This window comes from Eschrichtius robustus, chromosome 18 (genome assembly GCF_028021215.1).
Source record: "Eschrichtius robustus isolate mEscRob2 chromosome 18, mEscRob2.pri, whole genome shotgun sequence".
NCBI lineage: Eukaryota > Metazoa > Chordata > Mammalia > Artiodactyla > Eschrichtiidae > Eschrichtius > Eschrichtius robustus.
The window spans coordinates 6,123,557-6,141,282 of NC_090841.1; the positions used below are offsets into that span (position 1 = coordinate 6,123,557).

At 36.5% G+C, this 17,726-nt stretch overlaps 1 protein-coding gene across 13 annotated transcripts in view; it reads left to right on the forward strand.

The window, feature by feature from the left end:
• PAN3 (poly(A) specific ribonuclease subunit PAN3) overlaps window positions 1-17,726 on the forward strand; it is a 118,660-nt gene that overhangs the window by 49,925 nt on the left and 51,009 nt on the right. For all 13 annotated transcript variants that reach the window (XR_011070929.1, XM_068526307.1, XM_068526308.1 and 10 more), the window contains one exon: window positions 1,988-2,138. Coding sequence is in view for 12 of the 13 variants with exons in the window: in XM_068526307.1 (XP_068382408.1) it covers window positions 1,988-2,138 (151 nt within the window). In the remaining variant the exon portion in view is untranslated. The remainder of the gene's footprint in view (window positions 1-1,987; window positions 2,139-17,726) is intronic.

The window sequence follows — 17,726 nt, forward strand, 5'->3', positions numbered from 1 at the left end:
TCTTTGTCTAAATTTGCTGTCTCTTAGTAATCTTGTAATCCTGAAGTCTCCATCTCTCCTAGGCGTTTTTTTTTTTTTTTTTTTTTTTTTTTTAAATTTATTTATTGCTGTGTTGGGTCTTCATTTCTGTGCGAGGGCTTTCTCTAGTTGCGGCGAGTGGGGGCCACTCTTCATCGCGGTGCGCGGGCCTCTCACTATCGCGGCCTCCCTTGTTGCGGAGCACAGGCTCCAGAAGCGCAGGCTCAGTAATTGTGGCTCACGGGCCCAGTTGCTCTGCGGCATGTGGGATCTTCCCAGACCAGGGCTCGAACCCGTGTCCCCTGCATTGGCAGGCAGATTCTCAACCACTGCGCCACCAGGGAAGCCCTCTCCTAGGCGTTTTGAACTCTTTTACCAAGTTATCTGATTGATTTTATCTTGACTTTCATCTTCTAAAACAGATTCAGCATTAACTAGTACACACTGATTTAGCTCTGAAGTGATCCTCTTGGTAACCATTTGTTCTTTTATAACTAGGGATTACTACGTCAATAAAATGCGTTGGCTTATTTTCTACTCCAGAAATTAAGGAATTGGCCGTACTTTTAAAGAAGATGCCAGTGTTTTAAATTTGGAAGGTTTTAAAATAGACACATAAGTGACAGAAGAGGACTTTTTTTTTCTCTTTTTTTTCTTCAGAATTTTATGTCTTAGATACGGCAGTAAAAGAGGTTCTCTGTACCTCTAGTATATTGTAGTTAAGCGCAGGTTAACATTTTTTCTATATTTTATTACTTTGCATTTAATTTTAGCTGGAACGTAACTAGTAAAATATCATTTGTTTTAGAGTTTAAAATTAGGTTAGCCTCTTGACTTGCTATTTTCCAAATCTAATATTTTGAACTCTAACCTAGCAGTTTAAAATGTCATTCATATCAAATAGGGAAGTTGTTTTTGGATTGTACAGTAATTAGTCCATCTTTTTATTTTATGCCTTCTATGGAAATATTTTTCCATTTTAATGATCAGTTCTAAAATACTTCAGGTGATTAAATTTTTGCATCATGATTTAGTGTATTTTAAACTTAGCTTATATGTATACAGAAAATGTGGGCTGAAGTATGAACATACTAAATTATCTCTTTGGTCGACCCTTTTGGAAGTTGAATTCAAATATCAATATGTTGAATCTTCATTATACTTAATTAAGCATGTAGGTCACAATTTCAGAAAAGTATTTAGGATGTTCATTTTTTCCACATGGACAAAATATAGACCATTTGTGAAATTGAATTGCAGTCTTATAACGTGCTAGCCATTCTTACAGGCAAAGGTACCGTGCCACTTGACTAGATAAAAGGTGGCATTGTACAACTGGGAGGAAATTTTTTTCGTGTAATCTCGTAGTAAAATGTTTTTTAATATAACAAGTTACATGAATACTTAGCAGACATTGGAGCCTCTATTATGTTTTTCTTATATCTTGAGTCCTCTCGTGTGTTTGCCTTGTGTTTAAGTGCTTTTCTCGTCTTCACTGTTACTTAAATACATGGTACCATATTATTGGGGAAATGTCTTAAGTGCTTATAAAGAAGGAAGTGATTAATTTTGGAATAAAGGCAGTTTTGACCTTTATCCTGGTAGAAGTGGTTTAAAGACATTAAATTTGAAACTTGTTGACTCAGTTTTGAGGCAGTTTCAACCTCCCAGTTCTCTAAAATGTGTTAGGATAGTTTGGTAATGATGTATATTTGACAATAAAGGCAAATTTTCATGTTCTGAAGTTAAATTCTGCAAATGAAATGATTAAAACCCTCAAATTTGATGAAAATTTTTCTTCAAGAAATTTAATTATCCCACCTCAAAATATGAAAACTAAAAAACACTGTAAATCCTTTCAATAAAATATTTTACTCAGTAAATAGAGCGCTGTGGAATAATGCCTAGTAGATTCAGTGTCTTTTTGGGCTTAAAATGTGTTAACTTACTATATTTGATTTTTAAATAGACACCAAATCCTACTGCAAGCGAGTTTATTCCCAAAGGAGGATCAACCTCCAGGCTCAGTAACGCGTCCCAGGCACATGCGTCTGCCTTCTCTCAAATGTTCTCTCACCCATCCTTGGGGACTCCTGCTGCTGCTGCTGGATTAGCCCCAGGTAAGTTGAGTAACTGTTTCCAGTGAGTTCCAGATAGCAAGTCTCTAAGCACATTTGCTGGTAGTTTACCAGACCTGAAATTGTATTCTTCAGTGAGTCATATTTGAACACATTATGAGTTTTATGTTCTAGGTTTTGGTACCATAGACCAAATGTGTAGTTGAAAATTTTAAAGCAGAATTTAAATATGAACAAAAATTAAATATAAGGGTGTTTAAAAAAGCACAAAAATAAATTTAAAGGAGAAAATGGTTATTGGGAAAAAAAGTCTATCTGGGCCATAGTATGTCTCTATTTTTTAAAGTTCATGGTAATGCTCTTTCACTCAGAAACTTCTGTAAGAGCGTCAGGGTCCTCCTTTTGAAATAAATTTCTAAAAAATAATTTATATCATTTTAAATAAAAGTTTAGATGTATTGCCTTTCAGGTGTTTGATTATAAATCTGTAGCAGTAATTCAAATTGGGTAAGGTATTATAAACAATGGTAGGAAAGAAATGTGAAATATTAGGGGTCTTTGAGATAGGGAAGACAGTACATCTCAACACTTTCTTCCAAGTTTACCTAAAATGGCAGAAGAAGAATTTGAAGAAATGCACTTATACCTCAGGGATCCTGAGGCATAGTTCAGAGTAACCCTTTGAGAACCCTATCTTCTTAGCAGTTCCCCTCTTTTATCTAAAAATTCATGCAGATTTTGTATTCTGCTTTCTAACATAAACACATATCAAAGTATGAAAGTTTTCTTAGATAATTAACATCACCCATTCCTACTGCTGTGTACCTTAATTAGACAAGTAATGTATGCAGAATTATATAGAATTCATAGTAAGTGCTGAGCAGATTGTCTTGTGTCTGTGAAATGGTTGAGCTACCCACCCAGATTATGTTTCTAGAACCTGTACTGGAAAATCATCACTTGGTCCTGAATGTTTAAAAAAACAGAAACAAAAGGAAATTTATATACATTAAATGAAGCCAAAAGATCTATCTAGATCAGCCTGGAGCTAATACTGCTTCCAGGGCTTAATCTAATCAGTAATGGTGATAAATCATTGGTTTTGATATTGATATTGAAATCAAGGACCTTTTTGGGAAGAAGAATGAGAGAAGATAATGATAACTTTATGGAACAGAGCATCCGGTTTAGTGTATAAAGTATCAAGTGTATTCAGAGGCTTAATAACCTTGTGTTGCCAAGGATTTTATCAATGCCTACTTCCCCTCACCTCTCCCTCCTCCCCTTCTCTCCCTCCCTCTTTCCCTCTCTCCATCTCATTCTCCCTCCCTCCCTTCCCACTCATCTCCCACTCATCCTCCCCCACCCCAATGAGCAGTTGATCATTTTATTAACTAAACATAAGCAAGAATTACATACCTTTCTGGTGAAACTTTTAAGATAATTTTGTGTGGAGGGCCTTGAGATATACCTTGCAACTCCTTCCCCCTTACTTGTCCCTTTACCTTTTTTTCTACTTTGGCTCTTTTCAGGTTCAGTTAAATTTGTAAACATTTTCCATTCTTCCCTAGAGAGCAGTGTCAGAATTGAATATCCCTGGTAGCCTTAAAGTTTTACTTGTAATATGTAAGTAATACGCTGCTATGATTTTCTCCCATTGAGGTGTGTTCACATTGTTTACAAGAGCATAATCTACATGTCAGCTGTACATCTGAACTTCCTTAGGGATTGTCCAGACTGCAGAGCAGTGTTTATAAAGCACCCACAGTAACGAAACCCATGCGCCAGTCAGAACCCTTTGGCCTTCTTAATTAAGCACCAATTGATTTTGGCCTAACAGCACATTTTCCCTTGTCTCATAAGTAAATATTTTGTTCACATCTTTGATCAGACTAGTTCAGGCTAAAAGATGGGCTTTTTAAATACTGGAGGAGTTAAAAATGTCAAAGGGAATTTTAGATATTGAAAACATTTAATTACAAAATCTGTTAATGCTGTGGTATTTGTTTAAGGTTTCCAGTTGTTATTAACTTGTGTGTAGGTAGGTGTTTCATTGGTCCCAATTGGATTTCACAACCTAAATTTAGGATGAAATGAATTAATTTAAAACTATTTACTCTTCTTCTACATAGCTCTAACATTAAAATGGTCATTCTGCTTCCTATTAATGAAAGTAATTACTGTCTGGAACCATTGGAAATAGGTCAGTATATTATATTAAATGTATTCCTGAATTCTTTATACCAACTACTTAAAAATTGTTCTTTATTCAAATGGCAATCAACGAGGCTAAAATATTTTCCAAAAATACTGGAGTGATTAATGGTTTTGCATTTATTATTTCTCCATATTTTCTCCTTTTAGTTAATGGCTTAACACTCTGTGGAGATGAGCAAAGGAAAACAAAATTAAGTCTGTACTTTCAGAAAAACATTTTATCCCTTCAGTGTCTTCCATTACTTCTTACCCATAAATATTTTTTTCAAGGCCTAGGAGAGGTTCTTGGTATTTTCGCTTTAAGACTGTAGAATAAGAAAGGTCGTAGAAGTTTATTTACCTGCCTTAGTGGTGATTTAACTGATCTTTTTAATCCTCCTTGTCTACTGTAGGTGTAACCTAGTGATAATTTTCAGTTATAAAGTTTCATTTTCTCTTTTTTTCAACTTCTATTCCAGAAATTATTACCCTTGAAAATATGTCAAATTACTGTTTTCCTAAAATATATGAAACCTTAAATATTTTGGCACTCAGATGTAAACTAGAGTAATGTCATTTTCATTATATGTGAAAAAATACATATTTAAATATATCCTTCGACCAAAAAAGTAAAAATGTTTGAGCAAAGTTGAGTAGATGTTAAGATTTTGTATTTCCTCAGATCGTAAGGAAGAAAAACGTAATGCATGGAACAAAGTGGATCTTGAGTGAATCAGGTTCCTCTAAAACTTGATCACTTTAAAAACATGATTTGTATTTTTAAAAAGTTGTAATGCAAGAAGTAAAACTTTATACAAAAATTATTTGAATTTAAATAGCTAATTGGGTTTAAAAGGTATTTGAAAGTGTTAAATATATGCAGCACATGTTAAGTTTCCATTGACTTGTATATACATTTTATTTTATTTTAAGAAGTGAAGGAGCTATAGGTTTAGTTGTTTTCCGTACATTTAACTGGAGAACGATAGCTGTATTTCTAAGTGTCTTCTACGAAGGTAGTTATAAGAGTGAGTATTTGGGGTATGGCACTTAACTTGGGCTTAATTGTCTTTGAGAACCCCTACAATCATATGCATATTTTTAATTTGTGAATACGCATTTTTCTCTGGTCACAGCTTTTATTATCCTCTTGGAGGGCCACAGCCTTCCAAAAGTTAAGAATCACTGGTTTAACACACCCTTAGCAAAATTTTATTTCCTGAGTGTGATATAGTAACAATACCTTTAAAGTAATGTATAAAGATATATTTTTCTAATAGATCTAGCTTTAGGCAAACATTTCTGGAATAGCCTTTAGAAATGAAAATATGACTATACTAAGTATGTGAAAAGACAGCTTATACTTTAATTTTTTGTGCCATGAAAAATAATTTTATCACAAGAACTAATTGCTGAATGGTTTTCTATCAGAATTTTTCCTGAGAGTATTTTGATGTGGTAGTAGACTTGGTAAGCTAAGTCTTGGTGTACTTTGAGTTTGATTACCTCAGTCTTGGCCACAGTCTGTTTGAAGGTGATTCTAAGAGAGGTAGCGTACGTTTCTGGGTAGTGTTCTAATATGTCACCTGGTGGTTTAACGCACAGTTGTGACTCAGGAATTGAGCATCTCTCGTTCTGCTTGATTGTGTGTGTACGCTTGGGAGAGGTAGAGGGGAGTTCTTGAATTTGGAGATGCCGTCATTGATTTATAAATGAGAAAGAGAGCCATAAGTGACTCTTTAGTACTTTCAAATATTCATTCCTTCAAGATGAGAATGGTGCAGATTTTTGGACCATTAGTATATTTTATTGTAAATTATTATGGTAATCTCAGATGATTGATTTGATGAGAAGCATCTAATTATTATACTAAACCTATCATTATTAAGTAATTGTATTCCTTCATTAAAATTTAATCATAATATTTTAGAAAAATTTTGAAGTATATTTTTAGATCCAGTTTTTTGAAACACTTAATCGTTTCTTATATATTCCTGAGAGTGCCAAATTGATAGGTAAAATTGGCTTATATTCTTTATTTTTTGGCTTGGGCAAGGTATGGGGAAAAAGAGGAAGGGAAAAGAAAAGGGAAAATTAACATTTATCCATCATTCTTGTTGAAAAATATTTAACTTTTAATATATATAATGTACTATTTAAAAATATTCTTATACTTCTAATGTTGAAAGGTGATCTTTTTTTTAAAGTTCTGTGCTACAGAATAAAGTTCTCTGATTCTATGATGTTTTATATCATAATGAAGAAATGGAGGCTTCATTCATTTCAGTTGCATAGTAGTTGGCCGATGCGGTAATCTGACACTGGTCATTGGTCTAGGTGGAACCTTTGGGGTTTCCATGGTTCAGCCTTGTGCCAGTTTAGAGGTGGCATTCCTGAGAGATTATCATCTAGCTTCTGCTTTTTCACTTATAGTAATAAAGAATTAAGTAGCTAACCAAGGCAGCCCAGTGTACATTTTAATAGTTTGAATAAAAAAGAAAATTAGATCTTTTGTTGAACTAAACTCTGTCTTGTCTATCTTTTATCCATTAGTCCTAGGTCTTTTCCTTGAATAGAATAAATTAAAATCTTTTCTACATGATAGCCCTTTCAGTTGTTTTTTTAGACTAGTTGTATGTATGTGTGTGTCCATATAACTGATCTGTTTTTGACGCAAACAAGAGAGAGGGCAAACTGGGAAAATACTGTTAAAATTAATAAATTGTGTAAGTCAAAAATCAGGAACCTCTTGTAGGTCATAATGCTGTAACACTAGTGTGGGTAAAATTAAATCCTGAGATATGTCTACCTACTTGTATTACTACTCTGATATCCAGCTAAGGAGTGTATGTACCATTGGGAAAATAGGTTGCTAATGGATTGAAGCTATGGTTTTGCAGATGGTAAATATCTAAGTTCATATTTCAAATTTCTCTCTGTATTTTAGGCCCTACATTAAAATCACTCAAGGCATAAAAACTATAAGCTATCATTTTAGATTATTTTATGTTTTACTAAGTAGTATAATTATTGAAAATAAAAATTATACAAAATACTTAGGTAATTCTAAAACATCTCCTTGTTTTATGTGATGTAACTCTAAACAGATTTTCCTTGTAATTATTTTTCATTAAATGAATTTTGTGGGACCGTCAAGTAATCCTACCATGAGTTTATTTTGATATTTCCATCTGAACTGGTTTCTCTGAATTATTTTTACCCTTAATAGCAACAGAGGTAGTTTACCATTAAAGTATTCTTCTAACTGTTGTAAATGTCAGTCTACATTTCCTAAGCACATTGCAAATTCCTTAAGAAGGGACGGAGTCATTTCTTATCTAGCACAAATTCAGGCATAAAGAGGGTGCCTAATAAATGCTCATTTAACTAAGCTTCATTTTTATCTCAGAAAAATTTTTAATTGGTGGGTATCTCTTAATTACAGTGAATTTTAATGATCCTGTAAACATCTTTGAAGAACTCCTAAATAATGCAAGTGTTCAAGAGGGTGTAGGTGTATTGTCACACGAGGAACAGAAATATGCCTGTTGAAAGTTTAACTTTATCAGAACTAGAGTTGCTGTGTGTTTTGAGATGCTAAAACATTTTTAAAACCAGTCAAAACATTTGTATTATCTTTAAATTGCATGTTTCCATTTTTTGTAACTACTTTGTTTTTCAGGTATATTCAGCAGAATCACTCAGACATGTCCAGGTTTTCTAATTGGGGCTTGCTTTCTACATTAAAAAATAAAAGAAAACTTTATAGTTAAGGTCAGGGGTCCCTGAGGTTTTTGTGAAGAAGGCCTTTACCTTGCCCTGTAATGTTGAGCTCATCCTAGATGGGGGCTGCTCGGTGTATGCATGTTTATGGGTACAGATGGTGACGTCCCAGGGAAGGTTGCTAACAGTAGAACTGTAGAGCCGTAACTGGGTTGGGAGTGCCTGCTGGCTGTATTTCCTTCCTGGCTGGGAATTTCAGGACACTGAGGCGAGACGTTAATGGCGCGAGGGGCATGTGGCTGCCGCAGCTGGCTTGGAGACCTGCCAGGTAAGGCTTCAAGTAGCTGCCAGTGGATATTGTTCTGCTGGCTGGGGAATCCCTGGTGAATGTGTCCTGTTAGGTTTGAGCGTGTCTATCGTGGACTTCCTGTCTCCATCTCATGTATTGGCTAACTTGTTCCTTAACTGAGAGGTAAGGGCTGGATGGGAGTGGGTAGGGGTTCCCTTCAACTATAGGTTCAGTGATCTACAACTGTAGCAGCGTCTCCTGCTGTTTAGGGGCTGCTTTCATTGGCTCGTGACTTGATTGCCTTTGGAACGTGGTACCAGTTCTTCTACTAAAGTAGCTATGTAGCTTTCAGCGTGCTGTTTGATCCCTGTGTTTTAGCGTCTTCATTTCTATAAGAAGATAATATTAGATAATTTTAGAAGTCTTTCTAATCTAAAATTGTATTGTTTTGTGACATGTTGATCAATAGGAGATAGATAGGCACACTGAAAGGAGACAGAGAGGAAAACAGTGATGAGAAGTAGCAAAAAGGAGAGAAGAGTTTGATTTTTGTATTGATACTAGACTTAAAAAGGACTTTAAAAGGTGTATGGACTTCCTTGACGTAGTATGTGTAAATAGAAAATCCTTTGTATCGCAGGTACAGATGAGGGGGGTCTTGTTTCAGCAGTGTAAGGTTAGGGTCTGGGGTGAATCAGAGTGTTGTAGAGGTCCTGAATGAACTGAGAGGCAGGGAGAGACAGCATGTATTAACGAATGCCCAAGAACATTCTTGGTTCTCAGCTGGATGTGGAGAGTTAGAAGTCAGTCTTTTTATTTCCTTTGAGTCAGATAGGTTGAAACCTCCAGGGATCATTTTTTCTTTCACCTTTTGGCTCAGTGGTGCATTGTAGGTACTTAGTAGAGAGAGAATGTTTGTGTGGACAAAATTACCATGCTGTGTGTAACATGTCTAGACAGGAATGGTCCTCTAATTCTGTAGGAATGAATTGAATGGTGGCAGCCTCTTTTATTGACTTTTCCCTGATTCTTCTCAGCTTGACTAGTCATATTCATATGTGAAAGTCATCTTTTTTTCTTACTCTTTTTGCCTTTTGGATGTGCATTTACTCTACAGTAGGGCATGGGGCAGGGTCTTAGTAAAAGGAGGAGGAATCAGAGAGACGTATCCCTTTAAAACCCCCAGTGCACACAGGCATGTAAAATCCAGCCATGTATACTAGCAGAAACTCAGATGTGGACTACATGTTGATGGTGATAATATTTAGTTTTTGATTTTTTAGTCATGAATCTCTTACACATTGATCGGAAATGAGATATTTTCTTATGATTTCATGAACATCTTCCCATATTTGAGGTGTGGTTATCCAGATTTTAGAATGGTATTCCTATAAATAATAACTAGTGACTAATAGTCCCTTTGGCGGGGGGGGGGGGTGTACCTTTTAGAAAACAGTACAGATCAATAGGATATTAATATAATTGTTGTCACCAAAATGCTCCCTAAGCCATAGTTACTTTGGACCATAATCTTATTGCCCACTGTTGTGATGTGGTAGGCTAAACTCCTGAAACATGGAGATCCAAAATGTAGTGGCTTCACATGACAAAAATTTATTTCTTGCTTTTTTAACAGTCCAGGACAGATTTTTCATGTTGTCTGGGATCCTGTTCTCCATGTAGTTAAGGACCCAGGTCAACGGGCTTCTAGGCATCTCTCCAGTCAGCTGGAAGGGGTAAAGCATGGAGGAGCCTGAGTGGGAAGTTGTTATGGACAAACCTGGAAATTGTCTGCAAAGTTTCTCCAACCATGACTGTCCTCCAAAATCCAGACTTTCATCTTTTTAAGCAGCTGGCCTACATGCTCCAGTCTTCTTTGGATGCAGAATTTTAAGTTGACCCTGGTTATCTCCTATAAATACATTTTGGGGCATTATCTTATTTGCATCTTTTGTATCTACTTTAAAGAAATCACCAAAACAGCTACAGTAACTGATTCATCTAGCATCATGGAAAATGAAGCTTTCCATCATACTTGAATTTTTGGATATAAGAAGCTTTATGGCTTTCATTGTCAAAACTTTATATTCTCAGCAATTTTTCAAAGAAAGATTTCCAAAATTTGTAGTTTCTGTTGCTTCACACAGAATTAACTTTTCTTTTATGACTCATGCTCAGTTTGATGTGCTTCAAGTGATTATAGTGAACCAGAATACAGTTGCTACTTTTTAGGTAACAGGAGTTTGAAGAGCAGTTTGCTTCAGTGTTACATAATTACTTGGATTCTTCACCCTTTCCATTGTCCTCCTACCTCAATTAGATTATAACTCCTTGGAGGTAATTTCTCTTGCTCTCTGAGTCTATTAAAGTGCCTGAATGTAGTACCTTGAATGGACATACCCAGACAAGTTTATTTGAACCATGTTAGTGAGTTCTTACTGGCTTTTTATTGGTGACTCTGTCGTGCTGTTAGTATTCCTGTCTCTAGGACAGTGGTTCTCGAGTCTGTGTCAGAATCACCTGGAGTACCTGTTACAACCCAGCACTCCCTGGGTCCCATCCCCAGAGCTGCTGGTTTTGTAGGTCTGTCCGGGTGAGCCAGGGAATTTCCTTTTCTAATGGTTTCCAGGGGATGCTGCTGACTTTTCCAGGGACTCCATTTTGAGAACTACTGCTCTACTTAGTGCTCTGTGCTGCCTTCTCTCCTCTTTCTTCTTACAACCCTTTTCTTCTCCTAATCTGCTGCTTTCTTTAAATAAGAAAAAGACTGAGGCAAGGACTTGAATTGTTGCCTGTGAATAAGGTGCATGGGGCTTTAAATTATTCTCTGGCTGAGGCTGGTTTCGCTTTTCTGGTTCCAGTCTGTGTTCTGAGTAACTGAAGTTATCAGATAAGTAACCATTGAATTAATTGTTACAGGGGTTCCTGAAGCTCAGCCAAGGTCACAAATACCGTTTAAGTGAAACCAGGCCACAGGGATTTCTTTTACCTTAGTAATGCTCATGGGACACACATAATGTAAATCAATTATTGATACATCTCATAAATTTTTCAGAATGTCTGAAAAATGCATAGCATACGTACCGTGGCTGTTTAAAATTTTAAACCTCATGGATCTAGAACTAGTAGTCAGATATCTTTTATTTGCATGTTACGTTTTAATATGTATGTTTTAAGATTTTTATGTAAAGGTCAACTAAATTGTTATTAATGTTAAAGAAGTAAGAAGTGTTTATTGATTCAATAACAACATTTTTTGAAGCCAGACTAATTTTTCTTCTTAATTTGTTACTAGCTTTTATTTGTTGGAAAGAAATTTAAAGTTAAAATTACATTGTTAACTAATATTAATCTTATTTTTTGTGACTATCTATAACTTTTTATAATCAGACATGGTTGTCTTGGAGTATGTTTATTGTTCATAAACAATACAACATAATTTATCGATGCATGAAGCATACCATTTAGTCATAAACGTTCACTGTCACTTGAGAAGAAAAATGGTTCTTTTGATCCAGAAGAGTTTGTTTGGTAGCTAACACCTGTCCTCCTCCCATTTTGTTTTGACTCTTTGTTTAAATAATGTACGTGTTATGATTTAAGAGATTGACACCATTGCAGAGGCTAGAGAAGATCCTATTAATTCAGATGATTTTGTCAGGTTTGGGGGCAAGCAGGTCACTGTTCTATTTCTTCAAATATTATAGTGATCCAAGTAAGTGACCTAACATACAGGCCAGAGGGGATAGTTCTTAAAGTTGTAATTCAGTTGTTTTTAAGACAGTTAAAAATCTGGACAAGTTATTCACATTTTTAGAGGTTTAGGTACTATAGTTTACACATAATATTCTAATATTTGTTGAATTAATTAATGAAAACTCATATGGAAATGAGGCTCTTGATAGAGGTAAGGCTGAAGTTAGGCCCAATGGAGGATTACTGTGTGTAGACATGGAAAGCGAAACAGTTGTGCAGGCTGTGGTCTCCATCAAATATTGTGTACGAGTATGTGGCTGATACAACTTGGGTTAAACTCATAGTATGAACTGACAGTATTTTCCTAAATTTGGTCAATGAGATTAAATTTCGTGAGGAAGCTTAATAGGACACTTTTGTTAGGACACTTAATAGTTTTATTAATGCTTACAGTGTTTCTGATATCCAGGTAGTCCAAATACCTTTTATCACAGGTAGATATTCAACTAAAATGAAGTATGCTTATAGAAGTCAGTTGCTGAAATTCTCTAGATATTGAGGGGGAAATCAGAGGTGGAATCTGAGTTGCATTTATATTGGTTAGGTCCACATGGCTTTTATTTTTGTTTTTATTTTTATGTCTGAAACATTTATATTAACATATTTCCATACAAATACAAATATAAGATTTTTAGAAATTTCATGTAATGTCTGAAACATTTATATTAACACATGGCTTTTATTAAAGGTTATTTATATTTAAAAAAATAAGTAAAGAAAGCATTTTGGAGTGTGTTTGAAACTTATTTTTATTGTGTAATGTAATGAAGAGAGAATATTTGTACTTCTAATCAAATACAATTTTTAATAATTGAAATGTTACCATAAATCGGTAAACATATTTTACTTTTTCTTTATATTTTCGTAAAAGTAAAAGTAATCACATTATGGCTTTCTAGTTGTCATTAGAATAAACTCCAAGTCCCTTACTATGGTATATAATCTGTGTCTTACATACCTCTCTAATCTCACCTTTTCACTCTTTCCATTGTGTGTTCAGTTCCAACCATACTGGTCTTCCTCAAATATGTCAAGCTCCTTTCTGGCTCATGTTCTTTGCATGTACTGTTTCACCTGTTCTTTCCATGGATGGTTCCTTCCGTTCTCTTGGGTGTCACTTACAAAGTGACTTAAAATCTCACTTACAGAGAAGGGCCTTTGACTAATGTAAAGGAGATTTCCCATCATTTTTTTTTTTTAATTTATTTATTTTTGGCTGCATTGGGTCTTCTTTGCTGCACGGGCTCAGTAGTTGTGGTTTGTGGGCTCCAGAGCACAGGCTCAGCAGCTGTGGCGCACGGGCCCAGTTGCTCCACGGCATGTGGGATCCTCCCAGACCAGGGCCCGAACCCGTGTCCCCTGCATTGGCAGGTGGATTCCTAACCACTGTGCCACCAGGGAAGCCCCCCCATCATTATTTTTCATGGTATTCTCCTGTTTACTTCCTATTTAGAGTTTACTACAATTTGAACTTGTATTTTTCTTTGTATTAGAATGAGTGGTCCTCTTCATGCCTACTGGAATATAAGCTCCCTTGTGGAAGGAACTATGTCTACATGCTTATTAAATATTTTTAGAATTAAAATAATTGAAAATGACTATTAAATGACTACCGGCTTTCTTTTCTTCATGGAAGACCTCCTCTGATATAAAATACGTATCCTATTTGAGAATATGTATTTGAAAATGGCCAGCAATTTTCCCATCTCTGTGCCTTCCTCTACTTGGAAGGCTCTTCAGTTTCTTGAGATCTTGCCTGTTTTTCATTGATTAGGTCAAATGCCTCTTTTTTTTTGTTTGTTTTTTCTTCTCCCCCTTTCAAAGCCATTTCTACTTCTGAAGTCATTATTACTGTCTTCCATATCTATGCTTCTATAATGTTTTCAGTATCTCTTAATGTTTTTAAATTTTTGTCTGTATGTTTTATTTATTTCCTTCACTTAAAGTTAAATGCTTCTGGAAGCATTTTTATCATTCTATCCACTACTGTGATCACACATGGAGACCTAGAGTAAACACTAAAATTGAAAAATTTTAAGCACTGTCGTGGGCTTTATGAGTAAAGTATGAACTTCATGAGATCAGAACTAGATCGTATTTCTTGAATTCCTGGAACCTTGCTCAGTGCCTGATCTCCTGCAGTGGTTCCAGTAAGCTTTCGTATGTAGTTGCAGATCAGCCTGTGGTGCTTTGCATATACGCCTTCCCCGTCCCCACGTAAGACTTACGAAGTCAGAAACCCCACATTTGGAGCACTGCCATTGTCTGTACGTTTGAAGATTTCACAGGAGATTCTGACATCTACCTTTTGAGAGAAAAAAAAAAGTTCAGAATTCCAGAAAGTTTGCAGGAAGGTGAGATTTTATCTGATTCGAATGAGGTTATCCAGGATGAAGTTTCATGGAAAAACCCGTAAGATGGGTTTTCAAGGATAGATAGGATTTCTTTAAACATTTTTAACACAGACAGTTGAGAATCCGTGACGTTTATGTTTTTTTTTTCTGTTTGTTTTAGCCAGTTTATTACCATGATAGAGAATTGTTTTCGCTCAGTCAGTGGACTTTCATAAAGTAATTCAGTCTGAGTTAGGTAAAGACTGAACAGGTGTGAAGAGAACGTCCGGCGCAGTACCGAGCCATAGGCTTGAAGCAGGGTCCTGCTGGAACAGGCATTACCCTTAAATGCTGGTTGTAGGGGAGCCCACAGAGTTCGCCTGGAGGGAATAGGATAAGGCGAGGCGTTTTGCCAACTGGCACTTTGTTTTTTTTAGACAGACTATGCATTGGTACCAGCGTGCAGTGATTCCACATGACAGTGTAAACTATCATCATTAATTAGCTCACATAGATGGTTCTGTTTCCCTACCTTAGGCTGTTGGTCACTGCTCTTGTTATGTGGAGTTTCTTTTTCATTTATAGTTTCAAAGAAATATTTTTGAAGTTTGCCATTTGTGTGATGTGGAGAAGCCACCATTCTGAAATATCAGAAGAGTGGCATTTCCTTTTCAAATTAAAATTGCTAGGCAAGTGAAAAAGGTTAGATTGGGCAGGAACTTGGAAAACTGAATGAAAAATGGCACTGAGATAAAATGCCATGTATTTGAAGTACCTGGTATCTCTTTCTTAAAATGTTACCAATTTTCTTTGCCATTAGCACCCCTGAGTTTGGCACAGTTTCTTTTTTTTTATTTTAACATCTTTATTGGAGTATAATTGCTTCACAATGGTGTGCTAGCTTCTGCTTTATAACAAAGTGAATCAGCTATACATGTACATACGTCCCCGTATCTCCTCCCTCTTGCATCTCCCTCCCACCCTCCCTATCCCACCCCTCTAGGTGGCCACATAGCACCGAGCTGATCTCCCTGTGCTATGCGGCTGCTTCCCACTAGCTAGCTATTTTACATTTAGTAGTGTATAGAAGTCCATGGCACATTGTTTCTTGAGGGTTGTCAGGACGGGGGGGGGGGAGAGGAGACAGGACTGGACAGCTGGCCGGGAGCACGTCGATATCAGGCACCTGCAGCTCAGCAAGCATCAGAAACTTAAGACTTAATTACCATTTCTGCCCCTAGAGGACCTGTGAGCCAGGAATACCAAAGCTTAATTAGAGTTTAGAGAACAGTGGTTTTCAAACCTTTTTTTTTTAAAGCAGCAGAACTCTTGTGAAGCCTGTATGCAGTCCCCAAAGCTAAAATTATATAAAGCAGATAAAACTGGCATCTACAGGGTCAGGTTTATTAAACTTACTCATGAAGTTATTCAGTGAGTATAGCAAGTCTATGTGGTATTATGTCAAACCCAGTAATTTGAAATCGGTGGCTGAAGGACAGTAATTAGTCTTATATTCCTGTCTCCTTTTCTGTATTTTCTGTCACATAGTAACATAAAAATCATGATTCACATGAATAAGTTGTGCACCCATTTGTTCAATTTTCTCTGAGTGCATGTGCATTTAAATAAAGATTATTGCAGTCACTGCCTTCCTAATAAAAGATCCATGTATATACAGAGGGGTGACGGGAGAGAGGCTTTATTCTGAGCCTCCATGAGAATACCCTAACCCAACACAAGCTAAGTATGTTGGTGATGATCTCTAGTATGTTAAAAAAAGAATGCATGCTCATTTGGACCTGCATTTGTGATTTTATTGTTGATTTACTAAAAGTGAAAAAAACAGATGAAATTCAAATCAAGAATTTACAGAGCCCTGAAGCATTTCTGGAAGCTTAGGGTTCTGCTTAATGCAGATTGAAAACCACCGGCACAGAGCCCTGTTTCTTGATGGGAAGCGATCCACTGGTACTCAGGTTAAGGAAGCTGGGAGGGTCGCTGGTTTTCTCACCTGAACCACAGACTACAGGGAATGATTTGAGTGGCCATTCGGTGACTTCTCCCCGGATGGTTTATGACAGGTACCATTCATTACATACAGTGGGACTTAACTCTCCTTTCTCTGAGAGAGGCTGGGAAAATGAGGAATGAGTAAGGCTTTAAAACCAAACCAAAAAACCCCACAACCTGTCAGATGCTTATATTCAAAAGAGTAGTTTTCAAGACAGTGTGTAGTCACTACTAGTTTTGTCCTCCGTAAATCTGAGCTCTGAGGCACTGAGGTTCTTGGTGGAGAGTCAAGAATTTTCCATATTACGGCTTGGAAGTGACAAGGGAAAAGTTTTGATGAGAATTTCCCCCACACGAATAAATAAGGAATACATGTTTTAGAAAGGAAAGTTGTGCTGGCCACCCTCACGCCTCCCTCTGGAGGTGGTCTTGAGGAGTGTTTGTTCTGTGAAAAGCTGTTAGCCTCATGCGCCGGAAAGGACAAAATAATGTTTCTGAAAGTAGCTTGAGTTCTTTGGTTACCTTTCTCATGGAGGTTTTTTCCCTCTTTGTTTCATAACAACATATTTTTGTAGACAGAACCCCTAACTCATGAAATGCAAAGCCCCCCCCTCCCCGTTTTGTTGTGGTATATTTTGAGGCTCTAAGGCTGTGCATGTTGATATTTTGGTTTTTAGAAATAATAGGGAGGGCAGTTCACTCTTGCATGTCTTGAAACAGAACATGTTACTCTTTTTATCCTTTAATTCGGAATATTCTCTCTGACTAGTGAATATGAGGACCTTGCGTTTAGGGAATTAAGTAACATTTCACTAGTTTTTTATGTATGGCCATAAGCAAAGCTAGTGCCCTAGACATGTAGACTGCTTCCGGGTGGAAATATTTAATTCCCCCCACTCCACACACACACACACACACGCATGCACGCACGCACGCACACGAAAGGCAGCTTTTCAAAGATTAAACAAAACAAAATAACAGCTTTGGCCCTTGAAATACTTTCCGTTTATAGTCCTTGCAGATTTCTTCTTGGATGAGAAACCCTATGGTGTGTGCGATAGCTTCTCTTGTAAGCTTTTTAGTTTTAACATTTCTTACTGTAACTGAGTGAAAGCTTTAACCAAGAACTGCCTATGGCATATAGATGCTTTCAGTTTATTGGCTACTCCTGTAGCTGAAAGGAAGTTGAACTATTTTTTTGGACCCATTAAGTTGTCCTTTCCACTTGGGTGTTGAAAGAGCTTATGAGCAGTAGCTGTTCTGATTTTTGTTGGTTGTTTTCTCTAGGGAACAAGCTACCCTCTGAGTCAGCCCTGGACTTGA